General features: G+C 40.5%; 1 protein-coding gene and 1 long non-coding RNA gene across 5 annotated transcripts in view; one reads left to right on the forward strand and one right to left on the reverse strand.

The window, feature by feature from the left end:
- The window catches only part of LOC142098912 (uncharacterized), a 114,860-nt gene that overhangs the window by 17,256 nt on the left and 70,525 nt on the right, over positions 1-27,079 (reverse strand). The window contains exon 2 of the long non-coding RNA XR_012678455.1: positions 7,348-7,400. This is a non-coding gene — a long non-coding RNA (uncharacterized LOC142098912). The remainder of the gene's footprint in view (positions 1-7,347; positions 7,401-27,079) is intronic.
- DNAJC6 (DnaJ heat shock protein family (Hsp40) member C6) overlaps positions 1-27,079 on the forward strand; it is a 57,812-nt gene that overhangs the window by 6,155 nt on the left and 24,578 nt on the right. The window contains exons 2-3 of one of the 4 annotated variants that reach the window (XM_075181831.1): positions 9,461-9,614; positions 23,006-23,156. In XM_075181831.1, the coding sequence (XP_075037932.1) occupies positions 9,602-9,614; positions 23,006-23,156 (164 nt within the window). In that variant the 5' untranslated portion in view covers positions 9,461-9,601. Of the gene's footprint in view, positions 1-9,270; positions 9,615-23,005; positions 23,157-27,079 lie in introns of those variants that run through there. The other 3 variants (XM_075181829.1, XM_075181828.1, XM_075181830.1) reach the window with 3 other exon arrangements.

Genomic DNA, 27,079 nt, shown 5'->3' on the forward strand with positions numbered 1-27,079 from the left:
CAATTTAACTAGAAATTGACCTGTTAGCAGGAAATAATTATAATTTATTATTTAAGAAATAATGTCTTAATGTCATTTTCACCAGGAATCTAATGTAAATACATACAAATGATTTCCTTGTGAATCGTAACTAAGCATAAATGATGGATTGCTAGTAAGCTTCATGGATAAGTAGAGTCTTAAATTGGATACAAAATTTTGTTTAGTCCTTAAAGTATGAATCTGTATTTCATCTAATTAAGGCTGTGTTTAATATTTCTTTTTTCTTTTATTTCATTTCACTTACCAACAGCAAAACATAAGTTATTTTGTTCCATATATTAAATTTACTTTACTAGTTACATGTTCTTATTCTTTCTATAAAGTGGCATTTGGGTGCTATGCCAGTATCCTCAGCTGACTTGATTCAATCCGGGGCCGCCACACTCTACGTTAAGTTTTTGATTTTTTTTTTTACTTTTTGACATCGAGAGAGATTTGGGGGCATATTTACTAAAACTGCGAGTTGGAGTGGAGATGTTGCCTATAGCAACCAATCAGAATCTAGCTATTATTTTGTAGAATGTGCTAAACAAATAACTAGAATGTGATTGGTTGCTATAGGCAACACCTCCACTTTTACAAATCCGCAGTTTAGTAACTATACCGCCAAGTCTAGAATAATAAGTGATGGACAATTCTTCACCTTTAAGCAGATTAGTGCAAAATTCCTTATACCCACGCTAAAATGTCATTACTTTCAGCTAAGACGTGCGATTAAGTCACAGTTTGCTGAATGTTATACATGTTGAAATAGCCCCCACCAGAGCCATTAGCCCCACGGGAGACAGTTGAAAAGTCCCTTCCAAGTTTTATGCACATCTGCTTAAGAGATCGAATAAACTAGAATATACAGTATATATATTTTTCAATTTTAGAGATGACATCCCAAGGATTAAGTAGGATTATGAGGAGGATATCTTGAGTTTTTGAAATAAACCCTTTTGGGGCTGGGGCAGTGAGTACTATGCCAATTTGCGTAGCGTATCTTGCGTGAAATCGTTTTGTGGGCACCCAGAAGTGGGCGCATGCAGATTTGCGTGATTATGCCAGCCTGTGCCTGGAGAGGAGAGAATTATAGGGGGGCATTATAACGTAGGAGAAGTACAGTAAGGGTGTGTTTGCACAGACACATATACATCTAAGATAGCAGTATTATTTCAGCAGCAGGTGGAAATAACGGATGATGATAATGTCTCCAGCACTAGCGAACCGCTTGTGATTGGCTGTTTGCGATTGCCCTGCTGACACTGATTTCGTCGCTATGGCCTATATTGTGCTTCTGTGTGCGTGTTTAAGCAAAACACATTTTTAGCGCTCCCTACACATAGCAGAGGTAGCCATTTTGTTTAATTATTATTTATGAGAATCCAGCCTAGATACAAGTGATTTCAAATATTGTCTCAACCCAAAAAATGGCTGTATTTATGCCATACTTGTCCGCTCTTCCAGAATTTCTGAGGGACTCTCAAATTTCAGGTAGGTCTCCCGGACCCCTGGAAGAATAAGCCATACTCCCACATTCTGCCCCCTTCATTGTGACAGAGGGGGCTTATACATTAAACATGGACTCTAAAGGTAAGTAAGTAAATAGGAAGATAAGATAAGCAGGTAATTGGACAGTACAATGAAAGTACAGGCTACACTTATTTTGAGCACTACTGCTTATATATTTTGTTTGCAAAATTATTACTCTAGTCTGTAAAGATCTAATTTACCTATATCAAATTATAGGATTGGATGAAAACCAAGACCCAATTCATTCTATTTAAGTACCCTTCCCCCTCCTTTACGTCAGAATAGTGAAAAATATATATTTCAAAAAAAGGTTTTCACATAAGAAAAGTGTTTTACATATTTCCCTATTGAAAAGGGTGATTCCTCTTCCCAGATCTACAGAGCAAAAGCCTTAGAAGAAGTTCGAGTCTCTGTGATTAGCAGGTTCAAAATTGAATTTATTCTTTTCTATCTCGGGCAGAATTGGAAATGGAGTCTATAATTAGTTGAAATTAAATTGAGAGGCTGTATATAAAGCCAGAGGGAGTCAGAGTAGATTTACTGATGGACTCATTGTCGATGGGTCACGGAACACCCTCTCTATCGCAACTGTTTACTTTACTATTGTACAATTGGTCAGGGGGGCATAAGGCCATATGTCATTCAGTGCACAGAACAGTATTTATTGATTAGCAGTCATATTGATTGTGCTATGGAGGATAAATTAAATATTATCTACAAACCATGATGGAACAATTTAATGATTGTCTCACGATTGATCATGTAGTTTAGTAGAAAGTAGCTGGAATATTAATATTACTCACACTTTGAGAAATGGGGGTTCTAGGACAACTGCTTACAAGCAATTGTGCACTAGCAATTGTTAGTCAAGCAAGTGTTCAAATAGTAGTGGACAAATTTTCGCTGTCGTTGCTGACCTTGACCCTACAACCCCTTTTCTTATCCTTAGAATAGCCAATTCCCTAAAGCCTGAGATCAATAGTTGCTACTTATCTCCCTACTGAATCTCACCGCTACGTACATACGACAATTGCTCTGCTTCTGGGCAACTCTTTAAATTCCACATGAGCATTTGTCTCACTGTTCTGAAAGCTATTGTGACAATGAGGAACTGGCTGAATATCTGGACACCAGAAACCAGTCTAAAACACACCTTAAATTTCATAAATTATCCCCCAAAACGGGATCTCTGGACCCAGGTAATGGGCTTATAAAAACTCTCACCACCAGTCTATTTGGGCTGTTGCTTAATCCACTCCCATACAGTAAAGGTCAAACAGACGGCAAAATCCTTCAGATTCAGAGAACACAAATGGACTCTGAATAAACGTTTTCTTAAAGGGCACCCTCAGGTGCCTTTAATTTATTGGCTTATATGTGCCCCCTTTCAACTTATACTACATACATTTCGGTTGCATTCTGTGCTTTTTAAGTATTTCTTTATATCTCCAGGCAGAGGGGTTTATTGATGTTGACCCAGGATACGACATAAAGCTGCCCTGTAGGTACTCAATGCAGAGGGCACAATGGGAGCTGTGTCATATCCTATAGCAACACAAATAAACAAATTCTGTCTCGGGGTATAAGGATGAAAAGCAAAGAAGGAAACTGGAAACATAAACATAGTATTTAGTAAAAGTTGCAGGAGGACGTGTAGTGCTAGTAGATTCGTCCTCTGAAAATAGACAACCCTATAAAGTGTGTGTGTGTACCCACATGTAACGTTTATCCATCCCTAAGAGCCAGTCAGTGCTGTGCTAAAACTTGTGTTGTCATAGACCAATGTATTTAGTCAACATTGTCATGACACAGTCCATAACCTTGTAAGTGAACATTAAATAATTAATCACATGAAGTCATTTTCTGCTTCCTTTCTAAAAGTTATAGCCACCCACAAATTAATTTTCAGCCATGACCTCCCCCTTCCCCAACTAACAGAACTTTGAGGGTTTCATGTCTAGAACCTCTGCAGTTTGGGGGAGCACTGGATCCTCTCCCCATGTCACCAACAGGGGGAAGATAAGATGTATCGGCTCTGTGTTACGTTCTGACAGACGCTGGTCACACTGAGACTTTGAAATTAAAAATGTCCTGATAACTTTTCAAACTTCCCTCATTGTCAGTGCGGAGGTAGAATTTCCTGGAGGTGAGTACTCCCAGACTTTGTGAGTGTCTGCCATGCTTATCGGCCGGAGGGGGAGCTGGTGTCTAAAATTTTAACTTGTGGGTGGATATATCCTTTAAACCTCTCTGCCCAGAGATTTTATATGGTAGATACAATCCAACAAGAGCTGTGTGTTTCTGTTTCTATTTTATTTTGGTTTATGCAACAAAAATTTGGCAGCACCTTTCATGCTGGTTTATTTAGTACCTTAAAAATCACACAAAATGTCATGTTTAGGTGATATGCCAGTTTCACCAGGAATAACTTTTGTTGCATAATTCAATCAGTATAATTATATATTATTTTGCTTTTCTATTTCCACATCTGCATTGGACACACAACACTCATTTTACTGGTTGCATCCCAGGGAGACGATTTAAATGTCTACGGGGTGCAATACTGGTACCCAGGGCTGTCTGTGAAAGCCCAATCCCAGTCATTTGGGGTAGCAGTATAGAGCCAGCTCTGCAAGTGAATGAGACTTAGGCTAAGGTCCAACGCCAGATGTACAGTGGACGGCAGGGGCGAACGCAGGAATTGTAGAGGGGGGTTTCCACACCATGCTGAGAGTGGGCGTGACCAGCATGTATGGGGGCGTGGCTATAATATTAGACAGTGCTTGGCTGCTCTCCAACTCTTCCTATCCCCATAATATACATGGGCAATTCTGTGTGCACTACTGTTAGGTGCACGCAGCTCTCCCTTTTCAAGCAGAGCCGTGTGAAGCGGGAGCAAGGTCCAGCCACCTCAATTATACAGTGCCCCAGGCTTGGAGGGGGGTTTCCAGGCACTAGGAACCCCCCACCCCCACCCTCAGTAGTTTGCCTATAGATGGTTATTTAGGGGTTAAAGTGCATTTTCTAATAAAGAAACTGTGTTATCTTCAGATAAAGTAGAAAAACAAAAAACACATATTTGTCTTATATTTAGTCTTGAGAGCATTAGTTAAGTAATCAAACTTTCAAAGACTGCACCTGCTGAATTCTTAAAGTAGTAAAAACCATCTATTACCAATAAAAGTCGTGTTTTGTTACCTAGAGGACAATAAGAATATAGTTATTACAAATGGTTTTCCATATAGGAGAACATAACACACATGATAAACAGCTTAGTGGGTCTGTCCCCAGTTGCTACTGCTTAGACCTGCTGTGACTTTTAATATGTATACAATCTCCAATTAACTAAATGTTCCCGGCCTGGTTTCAGCGATGTCTAATGTCAGGCGGCTCTTGGTGAACATGAATAGATGAAGGACACAGACTGTAAATGCAAAGTGACATATTCTTATTATAATGCATGGGCAGTATGAATATATGTATAAATGTCTGTAAAATAAGTCTTTAACTTTAGTGACGAGTGTTGTCAGAGAGTAACATAAATAATAATATATGTCAAAATGTTGTCTGCTTTACCATGCAGGTCAGACAGTGCCCAATAAAATGGGCTAATGTATCATCGGTATTGTCACGGAACTCCAAGATATCTTGTAATATATGTTTTTTACTTACTGTAGAGGATACGTTATTATTTATAAGACACAGGTTTAAATTTGAAACAAAAACTTGTATGAGGTTATCAAACTGTCCGGTGTGTTTCACCTTCAGTGACGTGTTCTATGTCTGAGCATTTGTATCACGTGACACACATGACATCAATGCTTACCGAATATAAGGATATATTTTATAGGAGTTACGGTGGCTCAGTGGTTATCACTTCTGCCTCACAGTATTGGGGTCATGAGTTCAATTCCCGACCATGACCTTATCTGTGTGGAGTTTGTATTTTCTCCCCGTGTTTGCGTGGGTTTCCTCCGGGTGCTCCGGTTTCCTCCCACATTCCAAAAATACACTGGTAGGTTAATTGACTGCTACCAAATTGACCCTAGTGTGTCTGTCTGTCTCAGTGTGTGTTTTAGGAAATTTAGACTGTAAGCTCCAATGGGGCAGGGACTGATGTGGGTGAGTTCTCTGTACAGCGCTGCGGAATTAGTGGCACTATATAAATAAATGGTGATGATGATGATAGGAGTTAGATCACTACTCTCCACATGTTAGTGATTACATTAATGTTCACACAGCTTATAAGGCATTAAGTTATCCCAAAATAGTTAGTGAATTAGACGTTATATTTCTTTTGACTCAAAGCCAATGCATACAAATGTTAAGTAAACTATAAACTTTAGTGCTCTGCTATCTAGTAATTATATAATGACAAAAACTTTACACTCCTTAAAAAAAATGAAGTTTGATGAAACTTGGAAATGGATACTTTTAAATGGAAAATATATTTTCTTGTATATATCCAATGATTTCAAGGGAAGCTTTTTCTCCTCATGTTACATAAAGACTATTTGAAAGTTGGTTAAAGTGCCAGATCTATAACAATAATAAGAAAATATATCCTCATAGGAAGAACTACATTTTTATTCTAATTAAGCTGAGATTATCTCAGCCCCCTGGTGTGCAGCTCAATATTGAGGACATGTGTTCTGTCTTACTAAATATTTTATCAGCCCATCATCACATTCTCTCACACAGATGTTATTACTAACAGTCAGCAAACCTATATATGTGAGGTCTGAGCAGACAAGTAGTGATCAATGCAGAGACCAGTACCTCAAAATGAATAGACACACTGTACCCCTTACCCTAAAATATAGGAAACCACAAAGGAGTTCCATTATCATATAAAATTACGTGCTTTACTACTACAGGTCACCAAACTCTGAGGTGGCTTTTATATCCTTATTATTTTACAGTAAGGGGGTGCATTGTACTCAAGTTTAAGTTTGAAATTTGGCAAGTTGCTTGTATGGGAAGATCATCACATCCAGAGAAAGGCAAGTCAGATGCTTGGTTGCATAGAAAGAGGAATCAGTAGCAGAAAGAAAGAAGTAATAATACCACTGTATAGGTCATTTGTACGGCCTCATCTAGAATACTGTGTTCAGTTCTGGAGGCCATATCTCCAGAAGGATATAAATACATTACAGACTGTACAAAGAAGGGCAACTAAAATGGTGCATGGCCTACAGCACAAAACTTACCAGGACAGACTAAAATATCTTAATATGTATAGTTTGGAGCAGAGAAGGGAAAGGGAGGACATGATAGAACTGTCATATATATCAAGGATTATAACAAGGTACAGGAGTGAAACATTCTACAAAGGAAGAGAAGTATTAGAACACGAGGACATGTACTGACACTGGGGGGAAGGAGGTTCAGAGGAAATGTGAGGGATAACTACTTCACAGAAAGGGTAGTGGATAAGTGGAACATCCTCCCATCAGAGGTGGTAGAGGGTAATACAGTAGAGCAATTTAAACATGCTTGGTATAGACATGAGGATATCCTTACAAAGAACTAAGGATCAAACAGGGTTTGACGTGAACATAGGTTAAAAAATGGTCAGACTAGATGGGCCAAGCAGTTCTTATCTGCAGCCAAATTCTACGTTTCTCTGTTTTACCTCCACTGATAATTATACATTCCATCACAGAAAACTTTCACAGTGAGTCATGTGACACAAGTGACATCACTACTCTCCAAATATAAAGACCTATTCTTACACGTATGCATGTCACTTGTTTCAGAAATCATAAAAATGTATTTTTAATTATTTACCTTTGTTTACCAATCATTTTGCAGGAGAACCCATCTTGCTTTCAGTGAATAGTCTAAAAATGCATAGAATGGAGAAATAAAATGAAATAAGTGACAGCAATCCTTTAAAAGTATATAAATATATGTAGGATACTTCATGGTGTAATGTGGAGGCAGACATTTTGTGGGTTGAACCAAAATACATGAAAATACAACCTATCAGTTCACTAGGAAACAGTGACATCACCAGGGTGTGAAGCATCTTGATGTCACAGGTTGCTAGCGAGTTGATATGTTATTGGCTTGTGTCAATTAATAAATCTACCTTTTAATAGAGTATGCATGGCTACATTTCATATTTTTTGTTATTTTCCTTATAAAATGTTGCAATACAGATGAAAGAGAAGGATCACTTGAGGCACTAAATAATTATAAAGAAATTAAACATATTTCCTAGGGTATCAATCTCGCCTTTCTAATTAGTGACAAGAGTCGGGCATGATCATCTTGGCTGGAAATATTTTGAGACAGACAGGTTTGATATTTCATAGGGAAAAGAGCATTGTTTGAAATATTTAGAAAAGCATATTTTGAGGATATTACAGGTCTGTAAGAAGTTTCAGTGTTGTATAAAGACAAAACACTGTACTAACAATATATTAATTATAACAATGTAATAATACAGGAGAATATTACACACATTGTTTGTGTAGTAGAAATATAGCTCAAATCACAAACGGATCAATTCAATTTATAATTAAGATTTATGGTACACACAGGGAAGATGCTCTATACTTAGAGAACATAAAGATAATTATGCGATAATCAAATTTAGATTTACAAGGGTAACAATTCTGCCTTGTTAATCTAATGTGAATTATATAGAAGATAAAATATCCTTCAGTGTAGAATACAATAGTAATAGTATAAATAGATGATGATGATAGTGTGAGTAAGGAATGCTTCATGGCCAATTGACTTCTAATATTCTTATCATTATCTTGATGAATGTTGATGAGGGGACATAACTAAATGATGGCCTCACAAGGCAGATACTATTTCAGGGGTATACATAGATATAATTTACCTGTGTAAAATAAGAAAGTTCGATGTCACCTTGGAATCCCATAATCAATATAAAGTCACTTGGGCTGCAATCCTGAGAGCTCAAGGTCACATAACGGATTTTGTTTTCAATTTTTGTTTAGGATGCAGATTGTAAATTTGCTTTGTGAAACTACAGTTCAGTTTTACAATGTTTTTCCTTTTATTTAATTTCATTGTGCATAATATTTTATTACATATAGGGTAAAGTGAACTGGAGACTTGTATAAAATATATCTATTTTTAGATCTTCAGTTGTTAATGCACAATTGGTTTGCAAAAAGAGGGTCATTATAGTGATAGAGCATAATGTCAAATTTTGTATACCAGTCAAGAACATATGTGTTAGATAAGTACTTTTAGTGGCCTACAACATAGTGGGAAATCCATCCATCTATCTATATCTATATCTATATCTATATATATATATATATATATATACACACTGTTATCTATTCATTTGTGTCTTACCAAGAAGTGTGATTTCAATATTTTTAAATGACCCAGGTCTTCTATGTTCAAATATATTCCCCTTATTACATGGTATGAATTAAGGTGTTTACTAATTGATATTCTCCTCACACATGTCTTATATTGCAGGATTTGTGGTATATTTCCCCCTCTTTACATTCCCGGCATTCATGATTATTTCATCATTATTACTATATTCAGCCAAACACTATTTTCCAGAGAGAACTATGGAGATAAATAAGAGAACAGCAGCTGGCCCTTGCTAGCCTCCAGTGAGGTGCAGTATAGAGGGGCATTAATGGGTGGGTATTTAATGTATGACATGATGACTGAGCTGGGGGAGGGTCTCAGCCAGGACAATAGACACCTAGATTTACCAGTGACACCAGGAGGAGGATCCTGGGCTGCTCAGGCCTTTCCCTACCCAGTGTAATCCCCTCAGCTCCGGGAAGAGGGAGGGAGGAAAGGTCCCCGGGATTCCTCCTCCTGTCACTGACCCATGAGCCTGCTCGGTAGTTACCGGAAAAAGACCAACAATGACGGCTATGAGTCTTTGCAGCTGGTGGAGAGCAACGGGGACGCGAGTAGCGGCGGCGGCAGGGAGCGGCTGGCCGGCAGGCAAGGAGTGAGCGGGGCGGCGGCATCATCCGGAGCGTCCCCAGCAGCCAGGAGCCCGGCCCGGCAGCCAGACTGCAGCACCATGGACAGCTCAGGTAGAGGGACGCGGCCTGGGGCCGGAGCATGCTGGATATAGGGGGGTGTCTGTTCCTGCATGCTGTATATAGGGGGGGGGGGGGGGGCTGTTAGTGCATGCTGTATATAGGGGCAGGGGGGGTCTGTTCCTGCATGCTGGATATAGGGGGGGGGCTGTTCCTGCATACTGTATATAGGGGGGTTCATGCACCTGATCACCCCCAGACTGTCCTCCTTTCTTGTCTGTTAGTGCATGCTGTATATAGGGGGACTGTTAGTGTATGCTGTATATAGGGGGGTTCATGCACCTGATCACCCTCAGACTGTCCTCACCCCGTACATTAGTGCATGCTATATATAGGGGGGCTGTCTGTTAGTGCATGCTGTATATAGGGGGGCCGTCTGTAGTGTACTGCATGCTGTATATAGGGGGGCTGTCTGTTAGTGCATGCTGTATATAGGGGGCTGTCAGTTACTGCATGCTGTATATAGGGGGCTGTTACTGCATGCTATATGTGCCTGATCACCCTCAGACTGTCCTGACCCCCTGTCTGTTAGTGCATGCTGTATATAGGGGGACTGTTAGTGCATGCTGTATATAGGTGGGTTCATGCACCTGATCACCCTCAGACTGTCCTCACCCCGTACGTTAGTGCATGCTGTATATAGGGGGACTGTCTGTTAGTGCATGCTGTATATAGAAGGGCTGTCTGTACTGCATGCTGTATATAGGAGGGCTGTCTGTACTACATGCTGTATATAGGGGGGCTGTCTGTTAGTGCATGCTGTATATAGGGGGGCTGTCTGTACTGCATGCTGTATATAGGAGGGCTGTCTGTACTACATGCTGTATATAGGGGGGCTGTCTGTTAGTGCATGCTGTATATAGGGGGGTTCCTGCACCTGACACCCCCAGAATGTTCTGTATGTAATGCTGACATTATTATTCCAACTGCCTATCACAATTATCTGACTGTCAGTGTGTGTTACACCTTGCACCATAGAATTAGTAATCTTCGCATGCTGTGTATTGGCATGCTTCATGTACCCCAACACCTTGCTCCCTAATATTGTATATATGCCCTTTCTGTAAATATTTAATGTATCCCAACCCTTTGCTCCCTAGTATTATATAGTATGTTCTGTCTGTACATGCCTCGTGTACCCCAATACCTTGCTCCCTAGTATTAAATGTATGTTCTGTCTCTACATGCTTTGTGTACCCCAATACCTTCCTCCCTAGTATTACATGTATGTTCCGTCTGTGCATGCTTCATGTACCCCAATACCTTGCTCCCTAGTATTATATGTATGTTCTGTTTGTACATTCTTCATGTACCCCGATACCTTGCTCCCTAGTATTACATGTATGTTCCGTCTGTGCATGCTTCATGTACCCCAATACCTTGCTCCCTAGTATTATATGTATGTTCTGTTTGTACATGCTTCATGTACCCCGATACCTTGCTCCCTATTATTACATGTATGTTCCCTCTGTGCATGTTTCATGTACCCCGATACCTTGCTCCCTAGTTTTACATGTATGTTCCCTCTGTGCATACTTCATGTACCCCGATACTTTGTTACCTAGTATTACATGTATGTTCTGTCTGTGCACGCTGCCTGTACACTGCACCATTGCTAGTGTTGGTGCTACTGCACTTTCTGTGTATGATTCATTCAGCCCAACACTGTGCACACTAGTGTGCAATTTTCTGTCCTCCTTGTACTTCATATTATGTGCAGGGCCCATGTAACCTGGTGTTTTATTACTTGCTCTGTTCTCACACTGATGTCACGTTAACCCCGTCTGTGGGATGCGTGAGCTCTTTGTGATATAATTGACTAATAATTGCAGGAATGGGGGTGTCGGAGACAACAAAATAGTGCTGGCAGTGATGAGGTTAATTACAAGGGGAGCATTGATCTAGAAAATGATTGCAGATTAGCATGCTTCCACTTTTCAGGCTACAGTGCAGTATGAATATGAGAAATATGCCGATTGTAATTGGATTGCCTAGGTAAAACCATTTTTATAGCTTTAGTCACTTGATTGATGAAACCAACTGCAGAATCTATATGTTCCTGCAATTATAACATACAGCTATTTCAGGTTTCCAGTGCCAGCCGTGCGGAAAGCTTTGTGTGCCCACAGAAGGCACATGGGTCCGTGGTATATTTATAAAATGTTGCCTACGCTCCTATGTTTTTGTGCTGACAATTATTACTAAGCAACATGTGGGCTTTGTATGCGGATTGTAATTTTTAGGTCTTTATTTGGGTCAGAATACCTGTGGCCCTCCAGCTGTTGTTGTACTACAAGTCTCAGCAGGATCAGCCTATCCCTGGTCAAAATAGCTACTGCACATGCTATCATTGATGAATATGTGATTCACAAATTGAAATATATATATATAAATCACCCACGCAACATAATCAGAACGGAAAGCACACGCTGATGCAGTCTGTTGCAAATTGACACATTTTATGGTAAACTTTAAATGTTTCTGATACATGCAGGGTTTTTATAGTAAAATGGTAAATGTCAATTAAGTGTCTTGTTATTATTATTATTATTATTGTTGATTTGTAAGATGCCACAGTGCTCTACAGCGCCGTCCAGTGGGGGAAACAGGACATGCATAAAATAGGGATATATGAGGATGCCAAATTAAATGCAAGCATGAAAACAAAGGGTATGGAGAACCCTGGTTATTAGAGAGCTTACATTCTAAGTGGAAAAGGGGACAGCTGAAACAAGAGGAGCGAGTGTGGCTCAGAGTGGAGATTGGGACAGTTTTAGGGTGCATTAATGTGGGTAATATGGGTGGGAGTAGGGTAAGCTCTGATAATGGGTTTTCAGAGAGAGTTTAAAGATTCAAAGGTTGTGGGAAAGCCTGATTGGGCGTGGTAGGGAATTCCATAAGTGGGGAGCAGCACAGGAGAAGTCTTGTAGGCAGGAGTGAGAGGTGGTTACCAGAGACATGACAAGGCGAAGGTCAGAGATAGATCTAAAAGGGCAGGAGGGAAAGTATCTTGATATCAGATTTGAGATGTATGCAGGGGTGGTGTTGTTAAGGGCTTTGTAGTTAAGGATGCATCATTTGAATTGGGTTCTGGAGGATGCAGGGATCAAGTGTAGGGATTTGCAAAGTGGTGCAGCAGATGTGGAGCGGTGAGAGAGGAAGATGCGTCTTGCTATGGAACTTAATTTGAATTGAAGTGGGCATAGCTGGGTGAGGGAAATGCCAGATGGGAGGAGGTTACAATAGCCAAAACTGGAGAAGAAAAGGGAGTATTTTAGCAATATTTCTAAGATTGAGGAGACAGCACTGGATGTGAGGAATAAAGCTTACATCCATGCTGTATCTACTATTCACCTATGTTCAACAATCCCAGAATGGTAACCTAAGTCTTGACAAATGTTCTATGTAATTATTTATTGGTTGTTGAGTCATCATTCTGCAAAACTTATGAATATGGGGGCAAGGGTAGATTGTGCGGTGAAACTAGAGGTTTTGTACATGTTGTAAGTAATGCTGCTTCTAATTTTTTTTAAATTTGTGATCAGAATTTTTTTGCCAGTGAGCAAAAATGTTGGCAGTAATTAGCTGAGGGCAAAGTACAGATCTTGCTGTATACGAATGTGCAGAATATGAGGTGTGGTCATGCAAAATAGTGGATGTGGCTCTACTTGTGCCTATATATAATAAGCATCATCATCATCATCAGTATCAACATTTATTTATATATCACCAATAGATTCCGTAGCGCTTTTTAATTGGGAACAAACAGTAATAAAACAATACCTACATACAGAGAGGTAAGAGGGCCCTGCTTACAATCTATGGGAATTCAGGGAAATAATATAACAAAAACTAAATAAATACCAAAATGAATCGGTGTTAGTAATTAAAGATAAAATGAAAAGGTTTGTCTAACGTGGGCATGGTTTTACAAGGAGATGAAATATATGATCATTTCAATATTTCAAAGTGCTATGATCAAATACAACACAAGCCCATCTGAGCAGTATAAAATACAGAGAGTATTCTAGAGCCAGCGTTACAATGTAGCAAGCATTACACAATACGGAGAGCATTCTATTGACCAATATACAATACAGAAAACAGCTTAGTAAAGGACGCACAACACAGTAGTGACTACAATAGAATGATGAGTTTATACTGCAGACCACTATACAATGCAGACCTCCAAATCTGTGACTGCTTTACATTCCGATTCTCCACATTTCTGGTGGTCATACAATCTAGACCCCAAGCACTTTGTCATATGATGACTTAAGAAGGACAATTGATCGAAACGTGCAGCATCATCCATAATCTGATATTTACACAGTTACATACAAGCCTGGGTTTGTGTATCACAATAACTTCCATGCAAATCACAGGTGATGTACTGCAACAATTTCCATACAACCAACAGGTGATGTGCTGTAATAATTTCTCTACTCAGCATGTAATATAATCCTTTATGTACAGACCATAGTGCATGTACCACCATCATCTAAGGTGACGAGGTTTCACCGCAATATTTACAAATTAGCCGCAGGAATTGTACCACAACTCATTTACTTACAAACCATAATGTGTGTACAGTAGCTGTAAGTCAGACCACTGCAGCTTCTATATAACTAAACATCATTTTTTTCTTAAAAGGCAATTGTTCCTATTTTACTGAATAGCACCTACGTAAGTGCACAGCCGGGCAAGACAGCGGAATAGAGCCCTAAAATCGAGATTGTCCCGACAGCGGGACTGTTCTGCTGAAATCAGGACTATGCCGCTGAAATCAGGACAGATTAGAGGTATGCAGGTTTGCAGTTTTCCATGCTCCTAGACAGTGATCAAAGTGTGCTGGTATACGGTGGTTTGCCATACCGCCACGTCTCCTACTGCTTTGATTGTAAAACTGTCAAATTCCATTCACCTACATTTCCCATACTGCCACTTCTAAATTTCCACTTCGCCCACTTCTCATAAATGATCCAAAAATTGAATATGTGTCTGCAAAGCGACTGAGCGTCTTTGTGCAATTTTTTTTGTAATCATCAAATTGTTAAGTCATCCCTGACTTCCACACCGAACGACTAGAATTTTGTTCAGAGACATTTTAACATAATATTAATATTTAAACAATTTCTACATTTCATTGCGAATATGCCATTGCAGACTGATTAATCATTCACTTACGTGTGCCCCACTGGTGTGGTTGAACAACATTCGTTGTAGATGGAAAGCAAAACTTTTGAATTATTTGTTCTTGAAACTGCTTTCCTTTGTGTGAGTCTAGGGACGTGGGGAAAGAGAATGGAGGGATTAAACTGGGCGAGAGAAAATTCTGTACAGTGTAGTGGGAAGTATTATGTCATATGCCTCCGGGCTTCTGAACACAATTAGTGAAAATCCATCGTGTGAACATTTCTATGCTGACTGTATCACAAGCACACAGGTAAGACCCTAGACTGAGAGCTCTTACTGCTAAATTTGTGGGATGTATCCTAAGCCTTTATCCCAGAAGTCAGGGCCATAATATTGTTATATTTGTTATCACACAAAGGCTTGTAACCCCAGGAGAAGCTGACAGGAACTCTATTAGGACAATACACAGATTAATACCGTGCATTGTGATACAGAAAATACAATCAAGTGGATAATTAAACACTCTGACCCGTAATTGATGGCCGGTGTTGAATGAGGGTATCTCATGTAGGAAATTACTTTGCAGGAAAGGATACAATCATTGCAAATAGTAATTGTACTTGTTAAATGTTTATTATATAGTGAATTTTAACATGTCTACTGTCGTTCACTATACAATGCTTTGGTGAATGGACTAATGGGCACGTCACTGAAATCATTTGTTTTCTTCTTACTGGTGTCATGGCCAAACTCCCACTACTTCCTGTTTCATTATTCTTTGTATATATTATAAATTAATGCATTATTTTTTATGTTCTTTCCTAATTGGATTTTTAGCTGGTAACTGTTGAGTTCCTGCCATGGTATTAATCCATAGTGCTGGAGCCACCAGCATTCAGTGTCCTGTAATTATATTCTGACTCTGCCTTTTTACTGATCCATGGTGGTTACTGAACCTGTGGTCGAAGTGGAAATTTAGAAGTGGCGGTATGGAAATTGTAACGGGTATGTAAGTGATCGGAATGTGGTAGTGATACAATGAAGGCAGTATGTATATGTATATAGGAGGGTTCCTGCACCTGACACCCCCAGAATGTTCTGTATATATATATATATATATATATGTGACTGGAATGTGATAGTGATACAATGAAGACAGTAGAAGTGGCGGTATGACATACCCCTAAATACCCCCCACCTCCACCACTAAATATATATATATATATATATATATATATATATATATATATATATAACATACTTACATATACAGGGCTATTCAAAAAGAATGATCCGAATTCATTACGCAATATTTTATTAAGTAGAAGTAAAACAAAACTCCGGCCAAGTCACAAGTATTCTACTCATACTCAAGTTTTATTTCCTGTATTACAAGTGTTCAATGTGATTTCAGTTCTCAAGCATCGTCATGAAATAAGTCACTGACCATTTGAAAGAGGAGGTTTCTAAGTTATTTCATGACGATGCTTGAGAACTGAAATCACATTGAACACTTGTAATACAGGAAATAAAACTTGATTATGAGTAGAATATCTGTGACTTGGCCGGAGTTTTGTTTTACTTTTTATTAATAAAGTATTGGTTCATTCATTTAGAATAGCCCTGTATACTGTAAGTTACTGGAATGTGATAGTGATATAATGAAGGCAGTAGAAGTGGCAGTAGTATGACATACCACGTATATCCCCCACTTCCATGGTACTGAACCTTAAATTTGTATTATGCAGAACTTCATAGTTCCTGTTATGCAGATAATTAGTGTATTAATCTTGAGGCTTAGTGCCCAGTCCCAACTCCCCATGAACGGGTTATTAACGGGACATCTATAACTCCACAACATAGGGGTACCATCACAAACCCAAACATAAAGCAGTATAGGACAATACGAGAGTCTCAGAGTTTCTAAAATTAAAAAATAAAATGCAAGTACATTTCTGTCAGAAATACATATTACGAAGTGGGGAAGGAAATGTCCTTTCTATTTTATATATTTATATGTCCCTCTTTACAAGGCAGCGAAAAGATCAACAGTCCACCAATGGGACAATCCCATGGCAATGATGTTAGTAGGCCTCCTCTAGCTTTCAAATATGGAAGGTGTGTGTGTGTGTATATATATATATATATAATTATCCTTCCTTTGTATACTCCTACCAAATAAATGGAGGATGTCTTATACACATATAACGCGTTTCACTACACCTGCTTATTCTGTGGCAGTCTATGTTTTGCCACAGACTAAGCAGGTTTAGAAAAACGCGCGTCATCCTTTATGCTGTCTGCACCTCTTCTCATTGACCACAAGGCAGCTCTTCTACTATAGATATATTGCTCCTATACACCCACAGTTATCTTGGAGTTTGTTATTAGGTAGCTGGCAAATCACTCTTCGTATTTCTGGCTCTATTTGAAAGCTTTATGGGAGAAACTTTATATTGCTAAGAGATATTCTTAAGGATTGCATATATATTTGATAGGGTTTTTACTATAATAGAGAAGGAGCATCGGAGACTTCCTTCTGCTATAAACATGTTATTGGACCCACAGACATAAGGCACTTATTAGGGTGCGACTATCCCGCAGCTTCCTACATTAAATTTCAATCAGCTATTAGACCTGGGTTTACTGGAGCTGAACTTATGATAATTTACAGAGCGCTATCCATGAGACTATATAGGAGAAACATTCGGTGCAGATGGTTAGACAGTTATTTTAAACTAACTTTACTTTATGCACTCACATTTTATTTTATTTTGCTAATTTTATATTGGTTTTAAAATATATTTAATAAAAGTTATATTTTATTTTTATTGTTCCCCTTGATTATCATAATCAGAGTTGATAATGCACCTATATTAGCAAACTTCTTTCTCTTGCCTTTCTCATCCCCTGATGCTAATATTACATCATACCCAATAAGTTGCTTAAGAGATTTAGTTTTGAGAAATAATCTTTATTCAAAGGGATTTCAACTCTTATCAGTTAGTGCGACAGTACTCCTTTTCTCTTCTCGTAATCCTTCCTCCAACCAGACTGGTAGGTATAACCCACGCTGCCAAGTGTGGATATTCTCCAACCAACGCGTTTCGACCCTTGCACAGTGTTGAAATGCGTTTTTCAAGGCAGCTTGCAGGAGTCACTTTTTATTATGTTCCCTCTATGTTGGGCTGTATGGCTCAGTGGTCATCCCTCATCATTTGTGGAGTTGAAGGAATTGGAGCGGAGGAGATCCAATGTGGTTCCATGTTGAAGGTTTTCTTATGTTTGATTTGATGTAAGTGCAACTACAAAAGGGGGTCACTGTACAGGGGTCATCCCTACTTAGCCATATGTATTTCTGACAGTAATGTACTTGTATTTTTTTTTATTTTTAGAACCTTTGAGATTCTCATATTGTCCTATACTTCTTTGTGTGTTTTTGCATCTGTTCCCTTATGTTGTGGGGTTATAGATGAATGTGCGTGTAGTGGCACCTTTATAGAGGGTAGGCAACAAGTTTAGAGTGTGTGAGCGCTGACGAAGAGTATACATTAATTTTAAAATATCGGGACAGAGAATATCATATTTAAGAAGACGGCAATCACTCAAAATTAGATTTATTTTACTCCTGAATGCTCTTGACAATAATTTTTTCTGGGAACTTACTTTCCGCTTAATTAACATTTCTTGCACCATTACAGGTTTTTACAAATATTTTTACGACACAGATCCTTCTGGATCAAGAAAGAAAAACTTTGTTTGAAAATCATTCTTCATCTAAACTCTGAAGGTTCTCATGCACACAGCAACTTTCTTTCTCTCTTTCTTTTCTATGTTTATTTTTTCTTTCTTTCTTTCTTTTCTTTCTATCTTTCTTTCTTTCTGTTTCTTTTTTTTTTCTTTCTATGTTTCTATTTTTCTTTCTTTCTTTCTCTCTATGTTTCTCTCTCTTTCTGTCTCTCTTTGTTTCTCTTTCTGTCTCTCTTTGTTTCTCTCTCTCTTTGTTTCTCTTTCTGTCTCTCTTTGTTTCTATTTTTCTTTCTTTCTTTCTCTCTATGTTTCTCTCTATTTCTGTCTCACTTTGTTTCTCTTTCTGTCTCTCTTTGTTTCTCTCTTTATATTCCTCTCTTCCTCTATTTTTTCTCTCTCTCTGTTTCTTTCTCTCTTTGTATTTCTCTCTCTCTCTCTCTATTATTTCTCTGTCGCGCTCTATTTTTTCTTTGTCTTTCTCTCTATCTCTGTCTTGTTTCTCTTTCTCTTTTTTTTTTAACTTTCTATTATCTCTGTTTATTTCTCTCCTCCCTCTTTCTCCTTTTCTCTCTCGTTTTTTGCTCTTTCTTTTTCTGTATTCTCTTTGTATCACATATGTGTAAAGTACCTCTTCTTGTGCGTCAATGCCAGGACACTAAGCTTTCTCTGAGCACATTTATCGCTAGGAACATGTCTGATGTAACAATGTCTTTCAGATGACCTTGACACAAGTATGTCTTTGTGTTGCTGCATATTAGCATTTTCATACAAGAACGCCGATACCCAGTGTCGGGGGTCGGTAGCTGGGCAGACGGTCCTCTCATGCAAATAACGTTCTGTGGAAATGTTGTTGGATTACACATATTCGCATCGCTCATCAAAATGTGAAAAGTATATGCAGAAATGTTTATCTTTGCATAAAACTCCCCAAAATTATCCATAGTAATGCAACATTTATATCTGCTAGAAAAGCATTTTCATAATTATGATTCCTACATGGAGGCTGGGAATCAGTAGGATATGTACGGTCGGGTAATAACATGATAAAGATAATTTATTGTAATTTCAGACTTCTGTTTCTGGTTTGGGGACAGTGGCCAGAATTAGAATACTGGTTTAATTAATAAATGTATCTTCAGTCAATTTATATATTGCTGCAGTGCGTCATCATTGGAAGTTAATTACTTAATTGGTAATAGAGGTAATTTCAACTTAGTGCAATGTAAAATGGAAATATAATTTTCTCTTATGTGGTAACGCTAAAGCTCTTCATCATTTTGAAATGAACTGTGCTGGGTGGGATTCATAAGGTCATGTTGAGTAACTAAGATATTGGTGTACTTACTGTATTTATTTATTTTTTTAACTATTAAATCATCATCATCTTTACACCAGCCTTCTAATACCACTTTCACATTGCCTCCCTGCAATATCCTGGGTATATGAACCCAGTATATTGCCGGGGGACAGAGCCTACCACCCCGGTAATGGGTCGACCGGGTTCACAGCAGCTCTCAAATCCGACATTCAGACATATAGAAAGAAATGACATCACTTCTACTGGCCAGCTGAAAATGATGCTTTTAAAGCTGCAATAGGTGGACCTTACACCAGGATTACATTATACAGGTGTAGGGTCCTCCTATTGCTGCTTTAAAAGCATCATTTTCAGATACTACCTGTCTACTGGTAAGTAGACAATTTCCAAATTTTCATTCATTTAATATCTTCCTTTTAACTCTTTCGGCGAGACCTGGGTTGAAAATCTCGGGTCTCAGCGTTCACACTGGAGGCTAGCCAGGTTGGACCCAAGAATAACCCTCCAAAAGACCCAGGTCTAATTCCTGGGTCATCCGACTGGGAATTTGATCTGGACCCTTCCACACTCAGCCTTAACCCGGGCCTTCGGGGCTTGCCCAGGCAAAAACCTGGGTTTTAAAGGCAGTGTGAAAGGGGTAGTTGAGGCGTATTTGGAGAAATGAACCACTCCGGGTGAGTGCTACTCTTATGTGTGCGTGCCCATTCTGTGCGCAACTCGCACATGCCCCAATACACTTCTACAGACAAGTTATGTATTATCATGGTTCAACGTAGAGATCACTTACTGGTATTGGCACAGCTAACCTGGAGGCGCGGAGTCTAAACGTACACCTGGTTTTCACCAGGGACACCCGCAAGGAAGTTTGGAATTTTCTGCAGGAGTACGCAGGTCGCGGCCCTCCGGGTCAGCCACCAGTGAAGTGGCGCTGGTAAGAGGAGCTGTACTGACCAGAGATAGAACGGTATAGGGATCATGTAGAAACGTAGTGAGGCGATCCTAGGTCAAACCGGGCTGGCTGCGCAGTACAGAGGAGGCACACAAAAGCGAGGTCAGACGGTCCGAGGTCAAAGCCTCGGAGGAGGAGGATGATGCCCAAGGGAGATCCAAAAGGAGTGTCAGACAAGCCGGGTCAGGAGCCAAAGGGTCAGTCTGGGAACAGCTGAGCACTGGAAGACGCTGGAGCAGGGGAACCATACCACGATACTCTGGCACCCTAATGGTGCCAAAGACTTCCCGAAATAGGGAGCGCCTCTTGCCTATTGGAGAGCGGGGGTCAGGTGGAATGAATAGCGTTCCGTTGCTAGGCAACGGGACGCGAGCCCCCGCGCATGCGCCCGACTGCCGGAAGTGCGTCATTCGTCCCGTTGCCTAGCAAGGGGACGTGAAGACTCGGATACAGGCACCGAGTGAAGGTGCAGGGACAGCGTCTGACATGTATAACTTAAAATTCTGCTTTATTGTAGTGAGTGTGCACGGTAAAACAAAGCAGATTTTTACGGCCCGCCGATGGACTTGGGTCCAAGTCTAAATCAGGTTCTAAATGTAAATATAGTTTTTTTACATTACACCTGCATGATATAAATAACCCCAATATTATTTGTAATTGCTCTAAATCCTCAGTGATATCCCTGGATCCTATCAAACTGATATCCTGAGGTCTTATGAATACAGGCTCAGCCCACAAATTGGCAGCTTCTACTTTCTGCAGCTTATAAGCAGTTTTTAAATCTTTTGTGTCTTTGAAGGTTTAATATTGGGAAAACAAAAATGTGCTTCTCCACCAAAGTGCAAGTGGAAAGGGCAAAATTTGAAGCAGTAGTATATTTTGGCATGCACCTTGATGTGTTCTGGGCAGACAATCTGGATGCGGATACGGCTGTGAAAAACCAAGCCTTTAAGCTGCCCAACGGTTGATACAAAGTCCTTTTGGTATTATGCCCCCTTCCCCAGCAATCGTTCACAATTCATATAGAAGAAATAAGAACACAGGAGTCTTGCTTGGCGGAGAGCGGGCACAGATTGATTGATCACCTAGGCCAATCAGCTACCAGTCATTACTGACACCAAAAGGGGGCGACCGATCAACCCTGGCGCTTCTATGCCACTAGATATTCTTTACCCCCTACATTCCCACTTCCGGAACCAACATGTTGACAAGCGGGACAGAGCTCTAAATTTGTGACTCTCCTGCTGAAATAGGGACGGTTGGGAGGTGTTGGAATGGGTGGTGATATAACCTCTTACTGTCCCAGACCATCCCTCCTTTCTCTTTGTGATTGGCCAGTCCCTGGCAAACATGTAATACCCTAAAAAGTTCTCCGTTGGCTTTTGTGCCTGGCATCTAGTCTGCAGCTTAAATGAGGTCCACAGCGTCTGCTGGACTGGACCACTGCATACATTATGTGTATATGGTTTATGTTTGTGTGTATTCGAGGCTTGGTGCCGTACTGTAGTCGGAGGTAAATCCCTCTGGTTGATGTGTTTCTCTGATCTACAGGAATAGACAGATCCGCCATATGTTCACCCTGGTAATGGTGACACCTTTTGTTTCTCGATAAGAGGAGCAGGTTGGGATGCGGAGAGCACTAATTACAACGTGCATTGTGTAGAAAGCAGGCACACAAAGGTCACACTGTCAATCACAAAAGCAAGTCTTAATCTAATGCGTGTTTTATTGTGTTTGTGCAAATTACCATACTTTCACATATTGTATTACTACACAGATTCTTTCTAGTTGTCATCATATTAATGTGAAAAATATCAAGACACATAATTAAGGAATTTTTGCCATTAGACTGGCAATGTCACTAGTGTGTTTGTAACATCTGAGCCTCTTTGGATGAACGTGGATTTTTAAGGCAAAGTGTGCATTAAATAATAGCGCGGGGTGATGGGTGGAGCTTGGCTATTTAATTGGTCAGGGAGGGGTGGAGGGATTCAGTAATATGTTGTTTCTTGAAAAAACACCAAAGAGTTGTTTGTGCATTTAGTAAAATTGTACCTTTGTAATATTAGGGAAGTGTGCAAAATATATTTGGCTTTCCATTATGTCTCTCTTTGAGCTCTGTATTCTTTTATAATAATTTATATATTTACAAGTTAGGTAGACAAGAGACAGAAAAATAATTGTAATTAGTTTTTGTTAAAAAAAAATAAAAATTATTCTATCTTCTTTCAGACGCCTCTTCACCAGATATGGAGTCCAATTATGGGGGGGGACTTCTAGACATCGTCAAAGGGGGAGCAGGCCGCCTCTTCAGCAATTTGAAGGACAACCTGAAGGACACGTTGAAGGACACTTCTTCTAAAGTAATGCAGTCAGTTGCCAGGTAAGATAGACAACTCTTCCAATATTATATATAAGGTAGACCAATAGTCTAGTGTGTTAGTTAGGTGAAGGTGACAGCTATCAGCGCAGGAGATGAGTGGTCTACAGTATTGTATTAGTATTTGTCACTGTTTTTCATGGAGGACCTTAATGTGTGGAATACTGTTCAGAAAAGTGTTACCTAGAGCACAAGCTTATGTATGTCAGGCTAATCTTTACAAAGACATAGGATGACCAGTATCATTCCATAGTAGTCTGGTGTGTTGTCACGGTAGCCCTATACATTTTTCTTGTAAAGTTGGCTACACACATAGGGATTTGGCTTGGCTAATTTAAACCAAAGAGGTCCACAGTGACCAGCAATCCTGATTAATAATAATGACCTCTATCTGCCTGCATGAGAGGTCATTTGCAAAGTGCAGCCACTTCCGTGAAATTCACCGGATGGTTGTTGTGTGCGAGGCACATGGAACGTGTCCATCAAATGGTGACATCTGCGGAGGTCCAAAATTTTGCATGTTCTAACAGGAACACCTGGGTAGATGTCACTCACCGGACTGTGAGTGCTCCTTCCCGGACATTTAGGAACCGTGGCCGTCCTCCATCCTGAGGGACTGCGCATGCGCAGCCCTTTCCATACCTCCAGTGTATGTTCCTTTAACTAAATTGGCAGATCAGGCAACCTCCCTATATTTTTATTTTTTTTTGAAACAAAGTTTTTTATTTTTTATTTAAACAGGATTTTACATATATAATATCAGCCAAGAGTTGTATGAATGGAGAAGAACATAAATACATGAGGATAACATGTTGACAACATTTGCAGGCATATAACAAATGAAGTGGTGTAAAATCTAGATGTAAATTTGGTGTATTGAATACAGAGAGAAATAGTTTGTAGGTGAGGGTAGACATACAGGGGGTTTGGGGGGAAGAGGAGGGAGGTATCTGATGAGGGAGAGAAAAAATAAATAAATAATAAAAATAAAAATAAAAAAAAAAAAAAAAAAAAAATAAAAAAAAAAAAAGATTTGAGGATGAGAGAGTTTGTCTATGGTGCAACCTCCCTATATTAAGCACCTGTGGTCATCACCACAGGGCCTGATCTTGGAGTCTCATTCCCCATGAGTCTCTGAAGGTGTTCCTGTGTTTCCTCGTTTATTCAGCCCAGCTGATTCCTGTGGTTTCCAAACCACTTCTACCTCTGTGGTTTCCAAACCACTTCTACTACTGTGGTTCCCATACCACTTCTACCATCTACTGTATCATCGTGACTGTGAGCTGATTCCTATCCGCTGCCTCCGTGCACTACAGTCTTCTAACCACTTCAACTCTACCTTGTATCATTGGGACTGTTAGCTGATGCCTATCCGCTGCCTCCGTGCACTACAGTCTTTCATTTACATCCACTCACCTGTTCATGATTGTGACTGCCAGCTGATTCCTATCCGCTGCCTCCGTGCACTACAGGCTTCAACCTGCAACTCGTCTGTGTTTCATCATTGTGACTGTTTGGCTGATTTCTATCCGCTGCCTCCGTGCACTACAGTCTTCAACCTGCAACTCGTCTGTGTTTCATCATCGTGACTGCTAGCTGATTCCTATCCGCTGCCTCCGTGCACTACAGTCTTCAACCTGCAACCCGTCTGTGTTTCATCGTGACTGTTTAGCTGATTCCTATCCGCCGCCTCTGTGCGCTTCAGTCTTCAGCCCTTGTCAACTCTCCCGTGTTTCCTTGAGTCTGCTGCCACTATTGCTACCCGCTACTCTCCGTGATCAACTGTTCCAGTTCAACTCTGCTCTGGTGTCCCATCGTTACTGCACCTGCTGGTTGCTATTGGCTACCTCCGTGTTCCCGCAGAGACCCGCTGCTGTTACTTCTCAGCGCTACGCATCCAGCTACTGCTGATCCGCTCTCCACGCCTTCCTGGGTTCCCTGCTGGTCTACCTACCTGTGCGCTGCACCTGCTAGACCACCGCTTCACCCATCCAGGGACTTTGCATCCTGCCGGCCTCCTGCCGTTCAGGTATCTCTGCACTTCTGTCTGACTGCCTTCTCCTGAACCACGGTATGCATACTTCCCATTGACTGTGCTGTGTATTGCATACCTTGCTGGACTGTGTTGGTTCTCCTCTGGAGGGTACTATCCGCTGAGTCTATTGCCATCATTGACTGTGTTATCTCATGCTGGATTACTTCAAGAGACTTTCTATATTGGCAGTGTTGTTCAGTCATTTATACATTTATATTGTGCATATTACTGTGGATCAAAGTCAAGGTGCCCGTGTATATATTGTGTTGCAGTCTCTCCCCGTGCACCTCCTCACATATATATTCAGTGGTACAACTTGCTAGTGGCAGACCACTGACCCCTGTTTCCAGTTTCACCTGCTCCAGTATCCTCTCACATAGCAGTGGTACAACTTGCTAACGCAGACCACTGACTCCCCGGATACCTCCACTTGGATTCCATTCCTTCACTCAGACAGCGGTACAACTTGCTATCCGCAGACCGCTGACTCTCATCACCTCCTCGTTTCTGTTGGACATTCCTCCTCACTATAGCAGTGGTACAACTTGCTACCGCAGACCACTGACTACCTTCACGTGTCCTTTGTCCATACAGTTCCTCGTGTATTACTACCTCCATATTGCCAGTGCTGCTAGTCATAGACTTTCCTGAGCATCTCATCATCTGCTATTTCCTGTTCCGTGATCACCCTGCTACCAGAGTACCATATTACCACCTATACTGCTCTGGTAAGCCTATCACCTGGTGATCCCTGGGTAAAGACTCCTAGTGCCCGTGACAGTAAGATCAGGCCATGACAGACCCAGATACGGAACCTACCGCTAAAGAGATGCTGCAGCATCTGGTCAGCCGTGTGGAGCAACAGGATGCTCGCCAACAGCTGTTACTTCAATGTTACCAATCATTAACCTCCCAAGGAACATCTGGACAGACTGTTACAGCTAATATTGAAGCTCCTGTGCTTTCCTCCGTTTCCCCAGTGCCATCCCAGGTGTCTACAGCTCCTACGCTTCACCTGCCTACTCCGTCAAAATATGACGGGGACCCCAAAACTTGTAAAGGGTTTCCTTAACCAATGTTCAGTCCATTTTGAACTCCAACCTCAAAATTTTTCTACCCATCGTTCCAGAGTGGCCTATCTTATCTCATTGTTTTCGGGACAAGCCCTGGCTTGGGCCTCCCCCCTGTGGGAAAGAAACGATCCAATTCTACAAGATAGTGCCAAATTCATTTCCACGTTCCGAAGTGTGTTCGATGAACCAGGTCGTGTGACCTCCGCTGCTTCCAGCATTCTTCGTTTGCGACAAGGCTCCCATACAGTAGGACAGTATGTCATTCAATTTAGGATCTTAGCCTCTGAACTTCAGTGGAACACTGAAGCATTAGTTGCCGCCTTCTGGCAGGGGCTCTCCGATAAAATTAAAGATGCACTGACTACCCAAGAGCTTCCTTCGTCACTAGAAGATTTGATCTCTCTTTGCCATCGTGTAGATATGAGATTTCGTGAAAGAGAGTCTGAGAAAACAACAGCTGTCAAAGCACCTCTTCGTTTAAACCCTCAATTTCGTCCAGCTCCATCCTCTGTGATTCCCATGGAGATAGGACGTTCCAAATTATCTTCAGAGGAAGGGAGACGAAGAGTAGAGAATAGACTCTGTGTCTGTTGTGCTGATTCCACGCATATGCTCAGCTCTTGCCCTAAGAGATCGGGAAATGCCAGGCCCTAACTAGTTCTGGAGAGGTGAAGTTAGGGTCCCTGGAGTCCTCTCCATTGTCTATGAAATCTAAAGTCTGCGCTTTTGATGTTACGATTTCCTTTGCTACCAAATCCTTTGAGTCACAGGCATTGATTGATTCCGGAGCAGCAGGAAATTTCATTTCTAAATCATTA

The sequence above is a fragment of the Mixophyes fleayi genome, chromosome 8 (assembly GCF_038048845.1).
Source record: "Mixophyes fleayi isolate aMixFle1 chromosome 8, aMixFle1.hap1, whole genome shotgun sequence".
Lineage (NCBI taxonomy): Eukaryota > Metazoa > Chordata > Amphibia > Anura > Limnodynastidae > Mixophyes > Mixophyes fleayi.